The sequence below is a fragment of the Peromyscus eremicus genome, chromosome 22, assembly GCF_949786415.1.
Source record: "Peromyscus eremicus chromosome 22, PerEre_H2_v1, whole genome shotgun sequence".
In the NCBI taxonomy this organism is placed as follows: domain Eukaryota; kingdom Metazoa; phylum Chordata; class Mammalia; order Rodentia; family Cricetidae; genus Peromyscus; species Peromyscus eremicus.
In genome coordinates, this window is record NC_081437.1 from 13,866,216 (window position 1) to 13,886,281 (window position 20,066).

At 44.9% G+C, this 20,066-nt stretch overlaps 1 protein-coding gene across 4 annotated transcripts in view; it reads left to right on the plus strand.

The window, feature by feature from the left end:
• Window positions 1–1,037: 1,037 nt before the first annotated feature.
• Cdkl4 (cyclin dependent kinase like 4) overlaps window positions 1,038–20,066 on the plus strand; it is a 62,643-nt gene continuing 43,614 nt past the window's right edge. The window contains exons 1-3 of one of the 4 annotated variants that reach the window (XM_059248484.1): window positions 1,038–1,250; window positions 10,900–11,118; window positions 15,512–15,630. In XM_059248484.1, coding sequence (XP_059104467.1) covers window positions 1,200–1,250; window positions 10,900–11,118; window positions 15,512–15,630 — 389 coding nt within the window. In that variant the 5' untranslated portion in view covers window positions 1,038–1,199. Of the gene's footprint in view, window positions 1,251–1,361; window positions 1,490–10,899; window positions 11,119–15,508; window positions 15,631–20,066 lie in introns of those variants that run through there. The other 3 variants (XM_059248483.1, XM_059248485.1, XM_059248486.1) reach the window with 3 other exon arrangements.

Here is a 20,066-nt window from a genome sequence, read left to right on the forward strand (position 1 = left end):
CTGTAGACAGTGTTGGCAGAGGAAAAGAAACTTTTGATATAAGGGGTGGTCTGGTAGTGGAGATGTTAGAGTTTAGACATACAGAAATGCTGCATGCTCAAGGAACAGTTGGAAGTAGCTTGGAGAAACCCAAGTGTGCATATGTCACCCCAATACTTAGTATTGGGACGTGTAAAGACGGGACACTCGGTTCAAGTGTCTTCCTTGGCTGCATAGCAAGTTCCAGGCCAGCCTGGGAAATATGAGATCCCATCTCACAAAAGGTGGAGTGGAGCCCAGTCGTGGTGGCAAAGGCAGGCAAATCCTGAGGCCAGCCTTTTATATTTTGCAGGTTTGAGGACAACCAGGACTGAATCGAGAGACCCTGTCTCAGAAAAATAAAAAATAAAAATAAAATAGGTGGTAGGCGGGAGATATGACTCAGTGGATAAAGCGTTTTCCGTGCAAGTGTAAAGACCTGGGTTTGAATCCCTAGAACTCAGGTAACACCGGGCTCAACAGCAGTCATTTGTAACCCTAATGCTCTTAGGGCAAGATGGAGAGGCAGGACAATCACCCTAAATTCACAGGCCAGCCACTCTGTCATACACAAAAGCAAAGCCCCTGTCTCAAGGTGAAAAGCAAGGAAGACACCCAAGGCCACACACACACACACACACACACACACACACACACACACACACACAGGAGTCCAGTAAAAACGGAACCACGCCAACAGGTTTGGACATAAAGTGACTTGGTACACCTGATGAGAAATGTTTTCTAGCAGAAGGGCAGAAACCATATAAAAGCATGTAGGTGTGAGTTTAGATGAACTTAGCGGAATCATGTGTCTGGTCTTGAAAGAGGAGCGAGGTGCACGTGGTCACGGGTTTAATTTTGTTTAAAATGTGATGTTTGAGCATACTCGTGAGAAAATGGGTGGTGAGGTAGAGGAGGAGACACCTGTAGGGAAGAAGGAACGTTCAGATATATATCCGAACACTACAAAGAGAAGCAAAGCATATGATAGGTGTTTTGTGTGCGTGCCTTGACGTTCGGTTTATTCTGTGGGTAACGACTCAAATTCTCCTTCCTGAGGTTACCATCCGATGATGTTCGCCTCGCTTCCCTCTACACTGGGGTGACCAACCTTGTCCCTACTCTGAACCCGCCCGGGACTCCGGAGCATCGTTGCCGAGTTAACGAAAAAGGTGTTCATGAGCCAGCCACGCCTGATGCCTCAGAACCTGACTTCGGAACAGCACAAGGTAAAAGGAGCTAAGAGCCGTGGATGACTCACCGAAGGCTGAACCGAGCGAGCTCTGGGTGGAAACCTTTGTCCGGAAGCTGCGCGGCCTGCGCGTCCCGGTTGCCCCGGCGACGCTGCTGCGGCTGCGTCTCTCGGGAGTTCCCGAGGCTGCAGCGGACGGACGGACTGACGGACGGCGCGGGCTGGGGTTGCTCACGGATATACACGGTGCCACCCTCGCCACACCGAGTCTGTGCCGTAAGTGCGGGTTCCTAGGCCAGGGATGGTGGAGAGAGCGGGGTCTGCGGGGCTCCGGAGGACTGGAGCGTGGGGATGCCCGGGAGGGACGCGGGCGGGCGGGCGCGCCTGTGCATCTAGAGACCGCGTATGACCTGGACGCGGGGAAAAGTCAGTGACTGGCTCAGAGGCTTGGAAGCGAAACGAGTGCCTCCCAAACCTCCAGGTCTTTTGTGCGCACACCCGAAGCGTGGGGCATAAACCAAACGTTGTGCAGAGTCTGTAGACGACGTGGCGAGCTAGTTTCCAGAGTTCTAACGAGATCGACTGTGTTGCCACGAACACCTCTCTGCGCGGGTGTGTGCGTTTTAAATTGTTACTCGGTGAGGCAGATCGGAATGCTCCGTCTGTGGAGTCCGTTTTCCCCCCGTCAAGTTTATTAAACATAAGTGCGTCTTTGGTTTCATTGGAAACCGGTGACCGTTAGCGGTGGGCGGCATCCCTGAGGGATCTTCCCTGGCCTTGAAACTGTCCTTTCCTTCCCCTCAACATTCCTAAAGCCAGGCTTTGGTTTGGTTGATTGGTTTGTTTTTAACAGTTTGCTGTTAGATCTTAGATTAGGAAAGTCGGTTTTTCTACCTTATTTTTTTTCCTGCTCACCACTTCCTCCCTGTCTTAATTTGTTTGCCTGTGTATTCCTTGTGCTTCCTTTAGCCCTCGGGACTATAAAGTGAAACAGTCGTGAAAATGATCCTCCAAGTGTTCTTTCCTCCTGTGAACCTTATTCTGTACATCCTTAACAGTAAGGAAATTCCATGGAAGCTTTCCAATGAATTTAAAAATTTCAGTCAAGTATCGCTTACTCCTCTGCCTGTCTGTCTGTGCATGTCTTTTTGCAGTCGTGGGTGGCCCCCAGCCTACTCCTGTTTTTGTAGACAGAACTCCATTAACTCAAGAGTCAAATACTTTATGAATTCTGAAGTTAGCATGGAAGGTATACCCCTTCAAGCTGAAGGTGACTGGTAACTATGGGAAAACATTTTCCATCGATAGCTGTATCTATCCATTTAATCTTGCCCAAATATTGTGCTAATAGTAATCAACATGTACGGTGGCTTTTGCTTTTAAAAAGAGAAAAAGAAAACTAGAAAGTGAAACTTTAATAAGATGTAAAAGCCTTCTGTATGCCAGAGACTAAGGAGGGTATCGATGGAAATCCAGTGTGATGAGTAATGTAAGGATTGGGGCTGGGAGGGTGGGTAAGCATCATATGTGTCCAGAAAAGAGCCCTGCCTTTGGGGATTGGGACATTTGAGTTGAACTGTGAAAAATGAAGAGATTGGAAATACGATCCTGAAGGGTCAGACATTCCAGGCTGAGAAATAAGAGAGGAGGCTGAAGGTATTTGGGAAGAATCTGAGAGACAAAACAGGAAAGGTAAATCAGGGTGAGGTAGGAAGAATTGTAAACATCATGCTATCATTTGAAGTTTACTCTGTGGCCTTTAGAGGCCATAATGTACTTTAAAGAAAAAAAAATTGTGCTGGGGATTGAGATGACTCAGTGCTTGGGAATGCTTGCTGTCCCTGCAGAGGACCTGAGTCTGGTTCCCAGTTCCCCGGCTGGGCCACTCACAACTACCTTAACTGATCCAGGGCAGAGGCTCTCAGCCTTCCATGCAGTTCCTCACGTTGTGGGGACCCCAACTATAAACTGACTTTTGTTGCTACTTCAGAGCTGTAATTTTGCTACTGTTATGAGTAGTGATGTAAACGTCTGTGTTCTCCAATGGTCCTAGGAGATCCCTGTGAAGAGGGTCGTTCGATGTCCCAAGAGGGATCGTGATGCACAGGTTGAGAACCACAGTTCTAGGGGACAGCCTGCTCTGGCCTCTGTGGACACCCACACACATGGCGAATGCACACACACAAATACACAGATCACACATTCACATGGCATACAGACACACACACACACACACACACACACACACACAAATAAAAATAAATCTTCTTAAAACTTTATTATTGATGTGTGAGCATGCCACAGTGTGTGTGCAGAGGTCACAGGATGGCTTTGTGGAGTTAATGCTTCCACCTTTATAGGGACTCCAGGGATTGAACTCAGGTCCCAAGGCTTGCCTGGCTAGTGCTGTAGGAAGCTGTTGAGCCCTCTTCCTCCTCCTCCTCCTCCTCCTCTTCTTTTTATTTTAACATCACCACAGTACAGATGACCAAAATCAAGAAATTTAAAATCAAATCCACATACGGTGTTTAGACTTTTCCAGTTGCCCTGGTATTGCTCTTTGCAAACCTTTTCCCCCACTGCAGAAGGGAATTCGGGATCTCACACTGCATTTCCTTTCCAGTCTCTGTGAATCTGGAGCAGTGTTTTGACCTTTGTCCTTCCTGACTTTGGCATTTTCAGGAAGGGTACAGGACCGTTATCTGTAGGAGCCGTTCCATGATGACGATGCCTGCCGTAAACCAACACAACGGAGATGCTGTGTCTGCCTCGGTGTTTTGTATTTTCTAGAAACTTTATGTTTCTAGAAGTGTACCATATGTGTGGGTGGGTGTGTATCTGACTACTCTGACCTAGCTTTACGTTCTTAGATTTTGGATTTTGTTTATTTTGTCTTGTTTCTTCTGGTTTTATGTGTTTTGTTTGTTGTATTGGGGTGGGTGGGTGGAAGGATCAGTGTTTTGAAATAGGGTCTTGCAACATAACCCAGGCTAGCCTCCAGTTCTCAATCCTCCTCCCTCAGCCTCCCAAGTAAAAGTGGAACCTCACTATGCCCTATGAGGTCACTGTCTCAGGAGGCCCATTTATTATTCCTTTCATATGGCTATTCAGTTGTCCTGACATCATTTGCCGAAGAGGCTTCTGTCCCCACTGAAGCACTTTGGCACCGTTATCGAAAGACAATTAGCAAGAGCTGCAACTTGAACTTGCCGTGACGCTCCCAAACTTACGTTGAAATGTAATTACCATTGGCCATGTCGGGAGATGGGACCTTCAAGAGGTAATTAGGCCCTGAGGCCTCATGGGTGGGATGCATACAGTTATTAATCAATGCATGAGTTCTGCCCTCCTTTGCTCTTAGCTTCCCACCTCCCATCATTTGACAGAGCAAGAAAATGACAGTGTCTTCATACTGGACTTCCCAGACTCCAGAACTTTAAGTCAGTACATGTCTATTCATTATAAATTATCCAGTCTCAGGTGTGGTATTATAGCATCACAAGATAAACTAAAGCAAACATAAAAGGCTACTTCTTGACTCAGTGCTATGTTCCATGGATATATATGTCTTTTTCCTTTTGTTTTGTTTTTCTAGACAGGCTTTCTCTGTGTAACAATCCTGGCTGTCCAGGAACTCATTCTGTAGACCAGGCAGACCTCAAACTCACAGAGATCTGCCTGCCTCTGCTTCCTAAGTGCTGGGATTAAAGGCATGCACCACCACTGCCCAGTTAATAATATGTCTTTATGCCCATGTCTCTCTCTCTCTCACTTGATTTATTATACCTTTATTAAAATAAATTGTAGCATTAGTAAAATTTGAGTGCAGGTAATATAAATCTCCGAAGTTTGTATTTATTGTGGCTATTCAGAATCCTGAGCATTGTCATATAAATTTCAAATTTATCAACTTCTATTTTTCAAAAAGCCTATTGACAGCCAGGAGTTCATGCTTATAATTATTAGGTGGGCAGCTGAGGCAGGAGGATTGCCACAGTTTGAGACCACACTGGGCTACAGAGTAAAACGTTATCTCACAAACCAAAAACAAAACAAAATGTCTTTCCTAAGAGTTGACATCCTCTTGAGTTTTCCGTCTGTGAACTTAACATTTTTCTTCATTTGTTTTGGGGTTTCTTTTAATTTCTTCTGTTATGTTTCATAATTTTTAATGCGTAAGTCTTGAACATCACTTGTTAAATTTATTTCTAAGTATTTTTCACATCACCAGGATTAGAATTGTTTTCTTCATTATATTTTCAAGTGGTTGGCAATCTAGAAATTCAGCTGACCATTGTATATCAGTATTGTATACTGATCCTGCATCCAGTGCATTGCAAACTGGGTCATTAGTTCTGTAATAAATGTTTGTCCATTTCTTAGCACTTTCTACATACAGTAATGGCAACTTTGCTTTTCATTTCCAATTTACACACTTTTAATTTCTTTAGTTGTGCCATTGTAGTGGTAAGGACTTCTAATAAATCATTAAAAATAAATGATAAAGCTAGGGGCAGGTGGCAGCGCACTCACCTTTAATCCCAGCACTAGTGGGGTGGAGGTAGGCAGGTGGATCTCTGTGAGTTCCAGGGATACATAATGAGCCTTTGACTTAAAAAAAAAGAAAGAAAGAAAGAAAAGAAAAGAAAAAAGAAAGGAAGAAACAAAGGATGAACCAGTGTGTATTCTGAGTCCTGAGAGAAAGCATCCAGTGTTTCATCACTAAGAATGGCATTGACTGGGTAGGTTTTAGACTCATACCCTTGAAGTTCCATCCCTTCTATTCTTAATTTGTTGAGATACTTTTCATAGATAACTATTGAGTTTGTCAAATGTCTTTTCCATATCTACTGAGATAAGCCTGTGAATTTTGTCTTTTCTATTTGTATGACCTTTTTTTTTTTTTTTTACATTATTGACTTTCAGATATTAAACCAACTTTGCATTTCTGAGGTAAACCCCATGTGGTGGTGTCATAAAATCCTTTTCATATGTGTCTGTAGTTGTTTGGGTAGACATTTTGTTGAGTGTTTTCATATGTACAGTGGTTTCTTTGTCTGGTTTCTTACCATGATGATCCTGGCCCTGGAGAACAAATTGAGAAAGATTTCTTTCTCTTTAGGAATAGTTAGGAAGAGCTATGAAATATTTGTCTTGTATTCTTTGAATATTTGGTCGAATCCATCTATGAGCCATCTCATCCTGGACTTTTGTTTGTAGGTAGATTTGTTTACTCATTCACTTTCTATGTAGTCAGATTTTCTATTTCTTCTTGAGTACTTTTGTCTTTCTAGGCATTTGTCCAACCAACTTGACCACTTTGGCTCCATAAACATATTTGTTATAGTCTCTTTAACTTTTAAAGATGCCTGGAGGAGAAACTTGTTTGTTTCTTGGTCCCTCAAGGTGCGTTGGTCTCGCTGATCTTTCTTAGGGCCAGCCTTTGTGGGGGCAGTTTCTGGTGCGGCATCAGCCCTCAGCCAGCTGGCTCTCTTCTGTTGGGTTCTTGATGATCTGTGGTTTACAGCAGTGTGCCTGTGATGAAGGGATGGATCTCATTTTACACTACCTGTATCTTTTTCTTTTTGCAATGTATTGAGCTTTTTGAAAGTGTAGACCAATGTTCTTCATTAAATTTAGAAAGACTTAGTCATTATTTTGTCCAAAAAAAAAAAATCCTTTTTTTCCTCTGTCTCACTTTTTTTTTTTTTTTTTTTTTTTTTTTTTAGTTATCTTATTCTTTACGTGCTGATGCTGCTGATTTTGTCCCAGGCGTTTCTGAAACTCCTGTCATTTGAAAGTCTAGGGCATTGAAATGGCTCAGCAGATAGAGGAGCTTGCTGCACAAGCCTGGAGACCTGAGTTCAATCCCCGGAACCCACGATGGAAAGAGAGAACTGGCTCCACAGACCCTGACCACTGTCCTCTGACCTTCACTGGCATGCCATAGCATGAACACACACATGCATGCACGCATACACACACACACACACACACACACACACACACACACAGAGTAATAATTAACTGATTTCATTACCAAAGACTAAACATTGTAAGAGGAGACTAGATGTCTTAGATGAGGTTAGTCTTGAGAGGAGGATGTGTATGTCCTTGTCTTTCAAGGCTCTCCTGTGTCTTGTAAAATCCCACCTGTGCCTCCACTTACCCCTTTGTCCTTCCCTCTTCAGCCTCCAATGGATGCCTCTCCCATCTCTCTTATCTTCTGACCTAAGATCTTTCTTCTGAGTGATAGCTACACCTACCGGTGTCAGTGTTCATGGACTTGACTTTGAGTCTCTCCTGGTCCTTTTTGTCCTCTTCACTCTTCCTTACAGACCACACCCTACTCTCACCTTGGCTCTGTGCAAACTCTTAGAAAAGAAGCTTCAAGAGATGACTCTCCCAGAGCTGGGCTTTGCTTTATGATTCGTTTGTGGAGGGCACGCCCGTTGTCGTGCACAGGATGCTGGCGGTTTCTGTGTGCTTCGTGTGTTATTTACAAAGAGATCACATTATGCAGCGTCCTTCTCCTTGGTCGCCTCTGAGCTTCCCTCCCATCTCGTGTCTTGGAGAGTCATTGGGGTGTCATGTGGAGTGTGCTTGTGAGCCTCGAATAGGAGCAGGGGGTCAGAGAGCAGAATAGGTATCACTTCAGAACATACCCGAGTCAGGATGACCCTGCGTCGAGTAGATGCTCATGGTGCATTGGAGAGTTGGCCTGGAGCCCAGGCAAGAGATCGGGAATTACTGCTTCTAGAAACTGATAGGCTTAAGGAAACAGGAGTTAGATCCATAAAGTCCTTTGTGCAACGCCTTCCTCCTCTAAGTAATTCCTGCTGAAATACATTCCAGATTCCTTGCATAAGGAAAGATCATACTGAGAAATTATGTTTAGAACCTTTTTTGGGGGGAGGGGGAGAGATACACATCTCACTTTGTAGTCCTGACTGGCCTGGACTTGCTCTGTAGACCAGGCTGGCCAGAAACTTCCAGAGATCCACCTGCTTCTACCTCCTGAGTGCTGGGATTAAAGGTGTGCACCACCACCACCACCACCACCACCGCCCGGCTGGAGCTTTATTTGATGGCAGTCAGAAGTTTGGTTGATGTGACAGAGATCTGATCAGCTGGAGCAATGAACCACAAACCCTCTGAACAAAAGAAGGGGATGTAAATAATTCAATCACTAAACAGAATAACGTACCTAGAAGGAAATAAGAAGATAATGCCTAGACTAAAGCCGAACAATTAAAAAACCAGCACCATGGTGCACACCAGTCATCCCAGCATTTAAGGGGGTGAAACAGAATTAGAAGTTCAGCGTCATCCTCAGCTACGTACTGAGTTTGAGGCCAGCCTAAGATACTGAATATACAAGGTTCTCCAAAAACAACAACAAAACGCCCAGTTTCATTACTAAACTTAGCATCATGTTCACATGTAGCTGTAGTGCTTATAAACTAGGTGAAATAATCTATCAAATTCTATACGCATAACCTTCTAAGGGTGTTTTATACTCTCTTCTCTTTCCAGACAAAGATATACATGCTACTTTTAAGTTAATGATACTTCTGTAAATCAATATAGTATAATCAATAAAGTTTCCAGGGTCTAATCTGTTGCGGATTTTCCCTGCTGTTTGTTTTTTTTTTTTTTTAAAGTGGGGTTGATATTTTCCCCCTTTAATGGGGATTTGAATCCACTATTTAAAAATTTTTCTAAAAAACACTATACGACTAATAATCATTTACCCAGCTAAACGTTATTTTCCATAATATAATTTTGTTCTGCTTTTTTGAGACAGTGTCTCACTGTGTGGCCTACACTGGCCTTTGATTTATAATCTTCCCACCTCAGCATCCCAAGGGCTACTGGGGTGTGTGTGTGTCTTCTGAGAGAAAATCTCATGTATCCCAGACTTGCCTGGAGCTCACTATGTAGCTAAGGGTGACCCTGGGCTTTCTGATCATCCCGCCTCTCCCCAGTGCTGGGATTACAGGTAAGCACTATGGCACCATCAAACCCAGAGCTTCCGCCATGCTAGGCAAGCATGCTACCAATTGAGCCACACAGGCGCCCCCTAGTGTACTTTTTTATTGTGGCAAGTAAGGGTCGATTACTTCTCTCTCCATTGAGATAACCTCTGGATGAAAAAGACAATATTAATAATCGTCTGAAGTGTATTTATTTGGAACATGAGAAATTTTAGAAGTGGTTAGCTCCTCCACTTAATATTATTACTTCCAAGACTTAAATAAAACAGTTCTTCAAATTGTGTACTGTTACAAATTAGCCTAGAGGCGGGGTAGTGTGGTTTCAGTTGTACCTTGTGGAACCTGAAAGTCTGATTCTGATTCCATACCAGCTCCACCGTGCTTCAGTTTCTCATCTAGGATAAAACAATACCAGAGTGTTTATACAGACTGTATGAAAGCAGGCAATGCTATCTCAGTGCTCGCTCCTACAATTACCATTATTAAATTATGCACACAAGATTTTGCTAGATAAAGGGGTGGAATTTTTTAGGCTAATTTCAAATGTTATAGCATCAATTTCCTACCCTGATTTATGTAATCATTTTGGCCTTATCTCTCATTGAATGTTTAGTCGCAATTATAAGCATAAACAATGGGAATGATAATAAAATGAGAGCCAGTATTTTCTTAGAGATCCCTGTGGATATGAAACCATTGGGGAAGAATTAGAAGAAGTTACCTCCTTTCGGATGTATGATTATTATTATTTTCTGGGGGGGGTAAAATGGGTCAGTCACCCCAATACAAATAAAAGCTAAGAACAAGAAATGGCACCTTGACCAGGATGGATCAGGTTAAAAAGGCAACCTGGGTTACAACCTCAGGACTACTTGGTAGGAGTGGACTGACTGTCACACACACACACACACACACACACACACACACACACACACACACACCCCTCACATCCATACCACATAGACCACTTCCTACACACACATGCACATCTCACATTCATATCACATACACACAATAATAATAATAATAAAGTATAACCCAAACTTTTTTGTTTTGTTTTGTTTTTCGAGACAGGGTTTCTCTGTGTAGCTTTGCACCTTTCCTGGAGCTCGCGCTGTAGACTAGGCGGGCCTCGAACTCACAGAGATCCGCTGGTGGCGCTCCCTTTAACCCAAACGTTTTAAGGAAATGGTGTTCTGAGAAAATCCGCATTGTTCGGCGACCACGGTTTTCTTCCTTCTGTCCACCAGGTGGAGGTGTAGAGCTTTGTACTCTGCCTTGTTGCGAAATTCTTCCCCTTGGCGGTGCGGGTTCCGGTGAGTTAGTTAGGAAGGCAAACACCGTATTCAAGAGTATGAACGTCCCTCCCCTTCCATTGCGCTTTACAGCCTTGCATTTTAATCATTTCCTCGAGGATAATAAAAGCAATAGATTGAGTAAAGGTTCTTCCCCCCGTGACCTGTGGTCAGCACTGAGCCGTCATCAGCAATGACCCCCGCAGGCCTTGCAGTAGCTGGACGAATACAGAGCTGTGCTTGCAAAATAGCACTCCTACTGCACAAAGAAAGCAAAAAACCAGAGGGTGGAAATAAACCGCCGGCAACCCGGGCAACCTGTCCGTATATACGAACTGTGAGAACACTGTGTCCCCGGGTAACCCGATGAACAAGAGTCGCTCTTGTTTTCTAGGTGCGACGCTGTGCGTCAATCACGACGCTAACTGAAGTCGCTCTCGCCGAAATGGAAAAGTATGAAAAACTGGCGAAGATTGGAGAAGGGTCTTACGGGGTTGTCTTCAAGTGCAGAAACAAGTCGTCTGGACAAGTGGTGGCTATCAAAAAATTCGTGGAATCCGAAGACGATCCTGTTGTCAAGAAAATAGCACTGAGAGAAATACGGATGCTGAAGGTAGGTCACGTGCTCCGCGGGCGGACGTCTGCGCCCCCGAAGGCATCGGTGGAAAGGGGCACACTAAAGCGACCGAGAATTTAAAGTCGGATTTCTTTTCCATTGGACTGAAATTCCTGGGGATCAGCAGCAACTTGGGAAATAGGGTTGGACTTTGGCCTCTTTGGTTTTTATCTGATGTGTGTGAGCCTAGCAGTAGGTGGTTAAAACATGGAAGTACTCGGCATTCGGTCCACCACATCCTGATTGGGAAACATCCACTCTGTCCTAAGTGTCCTGACCCTACTATTTACCAACTGCCCTCCACCTGGCCATCTTCTGGACATTGCCCCCACACACTTTCCCAACCAACCAGCAAAACTACTTGAGCACGTCCCAGCACAGAGAGGACCCCAGTGCCCCTGTAGAGATCAACATGGATCCGCCTCCGCTAAGCATCACCCAGCCATGTACACTGGTTTTTACATTTTCTTTCTTTCTTTCTTTCTTTTTTTTTAATTTTTATTTCATGTGCGTTGGTGTTGGGTCTCCTGGAACTGGAATTACAGACAGTTGTGAGCTGCCATGTGGGTGCTGGGAATTGAACCCAGGTCCTCTGGAAGAACAGTCAGTGTTCTTAACCACTGAACCGCTCTCCAGCCCCCTACATTTTTTTTTCTTTTGTTACCATTGCTTTTACTCTGAGGGAACTCGATGTAGAAGTTTCGTATGTTCTCAAAGGAAATGTTTCCCTAACCTAAAAAAATCCCTCCATTTTCAGAGCTGTAAGACCTAGGTTGAGCTTCTCCAACATGAACGCCCGTGGGAACCCCTGGAATTTCAGCTTGTAAAAGTGAATAATTACATTATTTCTCCTTTTCAAGTATCTTGTGCAGGAGTTCCCGCCCCCCACATCTAATCTATTGCAGTGTTTGGTTTAAAACAGAGTTTGATTTAAAATACGAGTCGTTCTTACCGCTTGACCAGCAGGGGGCGCGAGTGAACCAGGCTACTCTGGCGATACTAGGTTTTTGCTTACTTGTTTATCATTTCCGAGTTAAAACTGCCCCGATCTGAGGATGCGCTTTAACGTGCAAATTAGCCACGCGTTGTTCTGTGAGGCGTCTGGTGATGGCTCACAACCGCTTTCCCGCGTTTTGTTGTTGCTCCGTTGCTAGCCCCAACGCATCCTTTTTTATTTTGCTCACACCCTCCTCCTGTTTACCTTCCAGCGGCCTCCTCCTCCTCCCACTACCTGCTTCACCTTAGGCAACCACAGAGCGGGCTAAGTCAACGTCACTAGCTAAAGTCGCTGTGGATCGCAGGCTTGCCCACAGACAGTTTGCCCGGGTTAAACTTGGGCACGGCGGCCGGCGGCGTGGAGCTGCAGTGTCTGTGCGTCCCTTGTCCACCTGGCAGGAAAACTGTCCCGCTTCCAAACTGTGGTTTTGCTAGAGCACAAAGCAGCCTGGCTCTTGCGAAACCACCCCTCGGCCACCCTTTGACCACCGCCTCTTTCTGCCAGTGGAGTTGACAGAATGCAAATTGATTTGGGGGCTCTGGACACATTTATCATGGGTCTCGCGTCCTCAACCATTAAGCAGCAGTTGTCGGGTGATTTTGTTGTTTTACAGTGTGTGTGTGTGTGTGTGTGTGTGTGTGTGTGTGTGTGTGTTCAGGTGCCTAGTGAGGCCTGAAGAGGGTCTGGGATCCCTTGAAGCTGGAGTTACAGGTGGTTGGTTGTGAGCCGTCTAATGTGGGTGCTGGAAACTAAACTCAATTGTCTGCAAGAGCAGGAAGCACTCTGGACTTCTGAGCCATCATTCCAGCGCAGATTTTTTTTTTTTTAATGGAGCCACACTTGCAGATAGAGATCTACAGACATGCAATGGAAAGTTCTGAATGTGCCTAAGACTCTCTACTGAGCCTGCAAAATACTTATTGAACTGCTATAATATACAAAACGGGGTGTGTGTGTGTGTTGGAAAATTGATTTCTCTACTGATAGACAACAAGGAAAAGGAGTTACAGATAGGTGAGGTGGTCATATGTCCTGGTTTGCCCAGGGACATCCAGGTTTATAGTTGTTGTTTTTTTTTTTTGTTTTGTTTTTTTTTTTGGTTTTTTTTTGGCTTTTCAAGACAGGGTTTCTCTGTATAGCTTTGCGCCTTTCCTGGAACTCACTTGGTAGCCCAGGCTGGCCTCGAACTCACAGAGATCCGCCTGGCTCTGCCTCCCGAGTGCTGGGATTAAAGGCATGCGCCACCACCGCCCGGCCAGGTTTATAGTTTTTGCCCCAGATTCCTGTGTAGCTAAATACCCCACCACTCTCAGGCAGTCTTCTGGCATGTACATTAAACTATTTGGGCCCCCTCAGCATAGACAGAGTAGCCATGTGTGCTAGTTTGCCTATAGCTGGTTTTTTTTGTTTTTCGAGACAAGGTTTCTCTGTGTAGTTTTGGTTCCTGTCCTGGAGCTTGTTCTGTAGACCAGACTCGCCTTGAACTCACAGAGATATGCCTGCCTCTGCCTCCAGAGTGCTGGGATTAAAGGCGTGCACCACGACCGCCTGTCTGCCTACAGTTGTTCTTGTTTCTACCTGTTATATTGACTTCTATACTAAAATTTTTATATTCACTCTTGGAATAGATTCTTTAACTTGATCAGCATTTTCATTTTGGTTTAAAATATTGACCAAAGGTCTGGAGAGATGGCTCAGCAGCTAAAAGCACTTATTGCTCTTACAGCGGATGTGGGTTTAGTTCCACAGCCATCTGTAACTCGAGTTCCAGGTGATCTGATGCCTTCTGGCCTCTTTGGGTACTAGGCATACAAGTAGTGCACGTACATATATACAGGCAAAACACTCATCACGTAAAACACTTTTTTTTTAAAATGCATGTATATAATATTATATTGCACAGAAAAACAAAAAGGGAAAAGGAAAATATCAAAGACTGCTTTCTAAACCATTTCCATGTGGCAACAGAATTCAACACATGTGCCTTCTGTACAGCAGAGCGAGGAAACGGCAGAACAGAATGCAATGAAAAGACTACCTGAATGCATTAACTTGGAGGGACTTCTATGACGAGAAGTGTACCAAAACCTTAAGCACGGGGATCTGGTATTGCTGAGAGCCAACACTAGAAACCGGACTGCATCTAAATCCAGGAACATTTTCATTCCATTCATAGTAAAGGGGGACTGGAGAGATGGGCTCAGATTAAGAATACACACTGCTGTTGCAGATGACCCAAGCTTGTTTCCCAACATCCACATCAAGTGGTCCACAACTGCCTGTAACTCCAGCTCCAGGGCATCTGGTGCCCTCTTCTGGACTCTTTGAGTACCTGCACTCACATGCATGTACACACACACACACACACACACACACACACACACACACACACACAAATTAAAAAGAAAATAAAGCTTTTTTAGTCCATGATAATGTGTAAGGTACATAGGCACTGATTATGTTAAAGTCTTTTGAATAATAATTCTTTTTCTTCAATTCTTCATTTGTGTTATGACTTGTGTGTTCCTAGTTTTCATACACTGCACAGCGGTTTCACATTAGTGCAGTGTTTGCACTTTGCCAGAGAGTTTTAAACAGTTTAGCTACCATCCTTATTGACTTGTTACAAGATCTTAAATGTATCCCATGTTGAAGTTCCTGTGGCTCTGAGAGCAATTTACTTTATGAAACACTGTAACAAAATTCTGTACAAGAGGCTGGAGAGATCGCTTAGCCGGTAAAGCGCTTGCGGTACAAGCATGAGGACCTCAGTTCAGATCCCAGCCCCCATGTACAAGGCTGTGCTCCATGGCATGTGTCTATAACCCCAGTTCTGGGAAGACAGAGGCAGGAGGACACCTAGGACTGGCTGGACAGCCAGTCTGAGTCGGGGTAAGTGACACAGCTCAGTGAGAGACCCTGTCTCAAAAATTAAAGGGAGAGGGGATGCAAGATAGCTCAGCAGGTGAAGACGCTTGCCGCCAAGTCTGACAGCCTGAGTTCAATCCCCGGGACTTCCGTGGTAGGAAGCTGTCCTCTGACCTCCATACATGTGACCTTGAACATCCACGAGTGTGTACACGCCCATGCACCCAGACACAAATGTTAATTAATTAACTAATTAATTAGTAATAAAAAGGTTAAAGGGGAGAGAAATTAAAGAAGAAACCTGATGCACACTCACATGCGCGCGTGCACACACACATATTTGCACCCCACAAATATACATCTACACCAACACACACAATATAAAAAACAAAAACAAAAAACTTCTGCCCAGAGATAGAATGATCAAAGGGACCTTGTTCTCCTGGTGTCACGGGAGTCTGGGGGGCAGCTGTGAGTGGAAACATGCAATCACTCGAGTGTGCATTTCGATTCTTTCGGCAGCAGTTGAAACACCCAAACCTTGTGAACCTCATCGAGGTGTTCAGAAGAAAGAGAAAGATGCACCTGGTTTTTGAGTACTGTGACCACACGCTGTTACACGAGCTGGAGAGAAACCCGAACGGGTAAGCGACGGAGACACTGGGGTTCTGTGGCCAGTCAGTCGACAATGGCCAATTTCAAATCCCAGCCCCAGTCCCGTCCCCTTACCCCCACCCCCACCCCCACCCGTCCATCCTGATGCATCTGGCTACCATCCTCCAGCTTCACGTTGGGTGTGCTCAAAGGGCCATGGCCGCTCACCTGGATAAAGTGTAACCAGGAGAACAGATAGGCAGCGAGTCTAAATCCCCCTGTAGCTTGACGGGAAAGCACACACCGGATCACCTGACCTCAAGGAGGGACCACGATTCAGTTAGAGGAAATCTAATCGTCTAACTCACCAGTAAGTTAAAGCATAAAGGCACATATGGGGCTGGAGAGATGGTCCAGTGGTTAAGAGCACTGGCAGCTCTTGCAGAGGACCCAGGTTCGGTTCCCAGCACCCGCATGGTGGCTCACAACCACCGGAACTCCAGCTCCAGGGGACCCGATGCCCTCTTCCATCCCCCCCCCCTGCACATGTTGCACATACGTACATGTAGGTAAACATTCACACACATGACATTTTTAAAAAATCTTTAAAAAAGAAAAAAAGACAGCTGCACATCTGACTGAAATGATTAAAGGATTTTATTTAAATGAGCATGTGTTTTTAGATGAAAATACCTACTATAAATGCATAGACATTGCCTCATTTTTTTTCTTTTTTTGGTTTTTCAAGACAGGGTTTCTCTGTGTAGCCCTGGCTGTCCTGGAACTCACTCTGTAGCCCAGGCTGGCCTCGAACTCACAGAGATCCACCTGCCTCTGTGTCTCAAGTGCTGAGATTAAAGGTGTGCCCAGTGCCTCATCATTTTTTTTTCGTAGCACAAAATTCTAATCAGAATGTGCCAATAGGATATTTTTGAAACTTGAAAAAATTAGAACAAACCAAGACATTTTTTTAAAAGAAGGAAAAGGGAACATGGTAAACGATTTTGTTTAAAAAAAAAAAAGTTTCACAAATAAAGCCAGAGAAGAATTTCCATAAACTATTACCACAATTAATAATTTTTCAGACTGACTAAGTTGAGTGCTGTGGTATACCCGAAAAGCTGAGACAGGAGGATTACAAGTTCAAGGTGAACCTGAGCAACTTAGTCAAGACCCTGTCTCAAGTGTTTGAAGAAGGGTTAGTGATATAGCTAAGGCCTTGCCGGGCACATGCAAGGCACAGGGGTTCAATCTGAAGCCCCCTCCCAAACAAACAGGTGTGCAGGCCTCCTCCAACTAGAGAGACTGTAACTAGGTGGATCATCTGGCAATGTGCATAAATACTTTTCAAACTGTTTTCATACTTTGACCATAGAATTCCACTTAGAGAAATATGTATCAGGGAAATATTCCGATAAGGGCAAAAATACTACAAATATTCAAACATCATTATATGGAACTGGGATGGACTTAATTTTCCACAGTAAAGAATTGGGGAGCCAAGACATGACTCTCTCCTGGGAAGTCCTGGGAAGTACACTAGGATATGTTTATCTTCTCTTTCCCTTAATCCCATGTAGAAGGGTAAGAGTGGATTCACATACCTGTCATCTTGGTGCTGGGAAAGTTGAGACAGGAAGATCCCTGGAACTGGCCAGCTACTCTATCCAAATCAGTGAGCTCCAGGTTCAGTGAGAGACCCTGTCTCAAAAATAATGATAGGGCTACAGAGATAATAGGCTGAGAGATGACTCAGCCATTAAGAACATATATGGCTCTTCCAAAGGATCTGAGTTCAATTCCCAGCACACATGTCAGGTGGCTCTTAACAGCCTGTAACTCCAGTTCCAGGGGATCTGACATCTCCATGGGCAACCACACTTGAGTGCAGATACACACAGACACTGTCTTAGTTAGGGTTTCTATTGCTGTGATGAAACACCGTGACCAAAAAGCAAGTTGGGGAGGAAAGGGTTTATTCAGCTTACACTTGCGCATTGCTGTTCATCACTGAAGGAAGTCAGGGCAGGAACTCACACAGGGCAGGCACCTGGAGGCAGGAGCTGATGCAGAGGCCATGGAGGGGTGGGGTGCTGCTTACCGGCTTGCTCCTCATGGCTTGCTGAAGCTGTTTTCTTATAGAACCCAGGGCCACCAGCCCAGGGATGGCACCGCCCACCATGGGCTGGGCCCTCCCCCATTGATCACTAATTAAGAAAATTCCTTACAGCTTGATCTCATGGAGGCATTTCCTCAACCGAGGCTCCTTCCTCTCTGATGACTCTAGCTTGTGTCAAGTTGACATAAAACCAACCAGTACAGACATGCACACATAAAAATTGGATAAAGCCGGGCAGTGGTGGTGATGCACGCCTTTAATCCCAGGACTCGGGAGGCAGAGCCAGGTGGATCTCTGTGAGTTCAAGGCCAGCCTGGTCTACAAAGCAAGATCCAGGACAGGTGCCAAAATTACACAGAGAAACCCTGTCACGGAAAAAAAAAAAGAAAAAAGAAAGAAAGAAAGAAAGAAAGAAAGAAAGAAAGAAAGAAAGAAAGAAAGAAGAAATTGAATAAAAAGCCAGGCAGTGGTGGTACACACCTTTAATCCTAGCATGCAGGAGGCAGAGGCAGGCAGATCTCTTGAGTTTGAGGCCAGCCTGGTCTACAAAGTGAGTTCCAGGACAGCTAGGGCTGTTACACAGAGAAATTCTGTCTTGAAAACCCAAAACAAAACAAAGCAAAAAAAACCCAAAACAAGTTATTTTATTTTAAATAAAAATAAGTCATTTTATTAACATTTAAGTATAAAATAATGAAAATAAAATAAAGCTTTAAAATAGAATAATTAGGTGGACAGAAGAAGATGCCGGGAAACCAGCCCCCATCCTTCAACACGTGCACAATATGTACACATAGGCATGCATATGCACAGACACACATGCCTCGCACAACACACACAAGCGAACTGTGAGGTCAGCGTCATCTTCCGGTGACCAAGGATGCAGTTTCTGAGCTGGGGAGCTCAAGTCGCCTGGACGTGATGCCCATTCAGTCTCGAGCCAGCTGAGCCAACTGATCTTCGCTTTAAGCTTTTCAGTATTGCTCGTAGTACTGGTGTTTACGCTCGACCAAAGTACAGCAGTTAAACACGGAGCAGCGACTGATTTCTACGGAGGGTTTTGTTTCACTCCGCGATGCGTTGAAAGCTGCTTGCTGCTTGTGGCAGAACGGCCTTGGCGTGCCCTCCCCGTCTGGACCTGGCGCTGTCCATCTGCATCCCCACAGCCCCGTCTCCTCTCTAAGGTCCCTGGGATTCACCTCCGGTGGATGGTGTTCGGCCCGCAGTGGACTCTGCCCCTTGGACTCTGAGCTAACTGGACAGGGCCACGACATTCCAGTAAGAAATCTTTGCAAATCCTCTGTGACAGCCCCTATTGAATCTGCTTGGCTTCTCATTAACGAGGTTAGCAGTCAGGGTTCCGACCGTTTCTGAACCCTCGCACCCGCCTTACTTCCCAGTTCCCCTCACCTGGAGTCCCTGGGTGCCTGCCCGGTATCCTGTGTCTGTTGATACAGCCGCCTAGTGCCTGTGCCCGTCTCTCCCCAGGGCTGAAGTCATCCCTCTCCCTTATCTACAGGGCCTGGGCTGCTAGATCAGCTTCCTAATTCTCTTCCCCATAGTCACGTTACTCCCTAGAAATCCACTCTCTCTACTGTATCACTTCTTGCTTGATTCCTTTTGATGGCTTTGGATTTAGAGCAAGGCCCGGGTTCTGGAAGGTTCCGTGGAACCCTACAGCTTCTTGCTTCAGCCTTTTATTCTATTTCCCCACACTCCTAGTCTTTGTCTCCCCAGAACATCTTCTATCTTTGGGACCTCTGGTCACCGTGCCAGGGTCATGGTCATGACTACTGCTTCATCTGACCTCAGACCTTCATCTCCTAAACACAAGTGGATGTGAAACCCAGGCGTTTGGGTGGTAGCTTTCTCAGTGAATTTAATTGTGTTACTCCATGTTCACACAGGCGACACAGAAGCTTCCATAACTCTCTAAGGTTATAACTTATGAAAGTAGCAAGTAGCAGAGTGGGATTTGAACTTGAGCAGTCTGCCTCTTAGCAGCCAAGGAGGCTATGGTCACCTTTGCATTTCATTAAAAAAAAAAAAGTTTTTGTCTTGGGTTTGCCTAGGAAAAGGTAGACAAGGATAAAATTATAAAAAAAAAGAACTCAGTGCAGGAAACAGAAGTAGATATTTCATCTGGAAAAGGATTTATACTGAGAATTAGGTCTCTCATAATATTAATAATCAGGTCTGGAGTCAAAGGTTGCCACCAGATACCTGACTGTCAAGAGCATGCTACTATAATCATGACCTAAGGTAAGGAACTGCTCTAAGGAAAATCGCCCCCTCCATTCATTTTGCTGAATAGACCAGCCTCACATGGAAGCACCTTGTCATGAGGGCCAGCCATAATGATGGCCT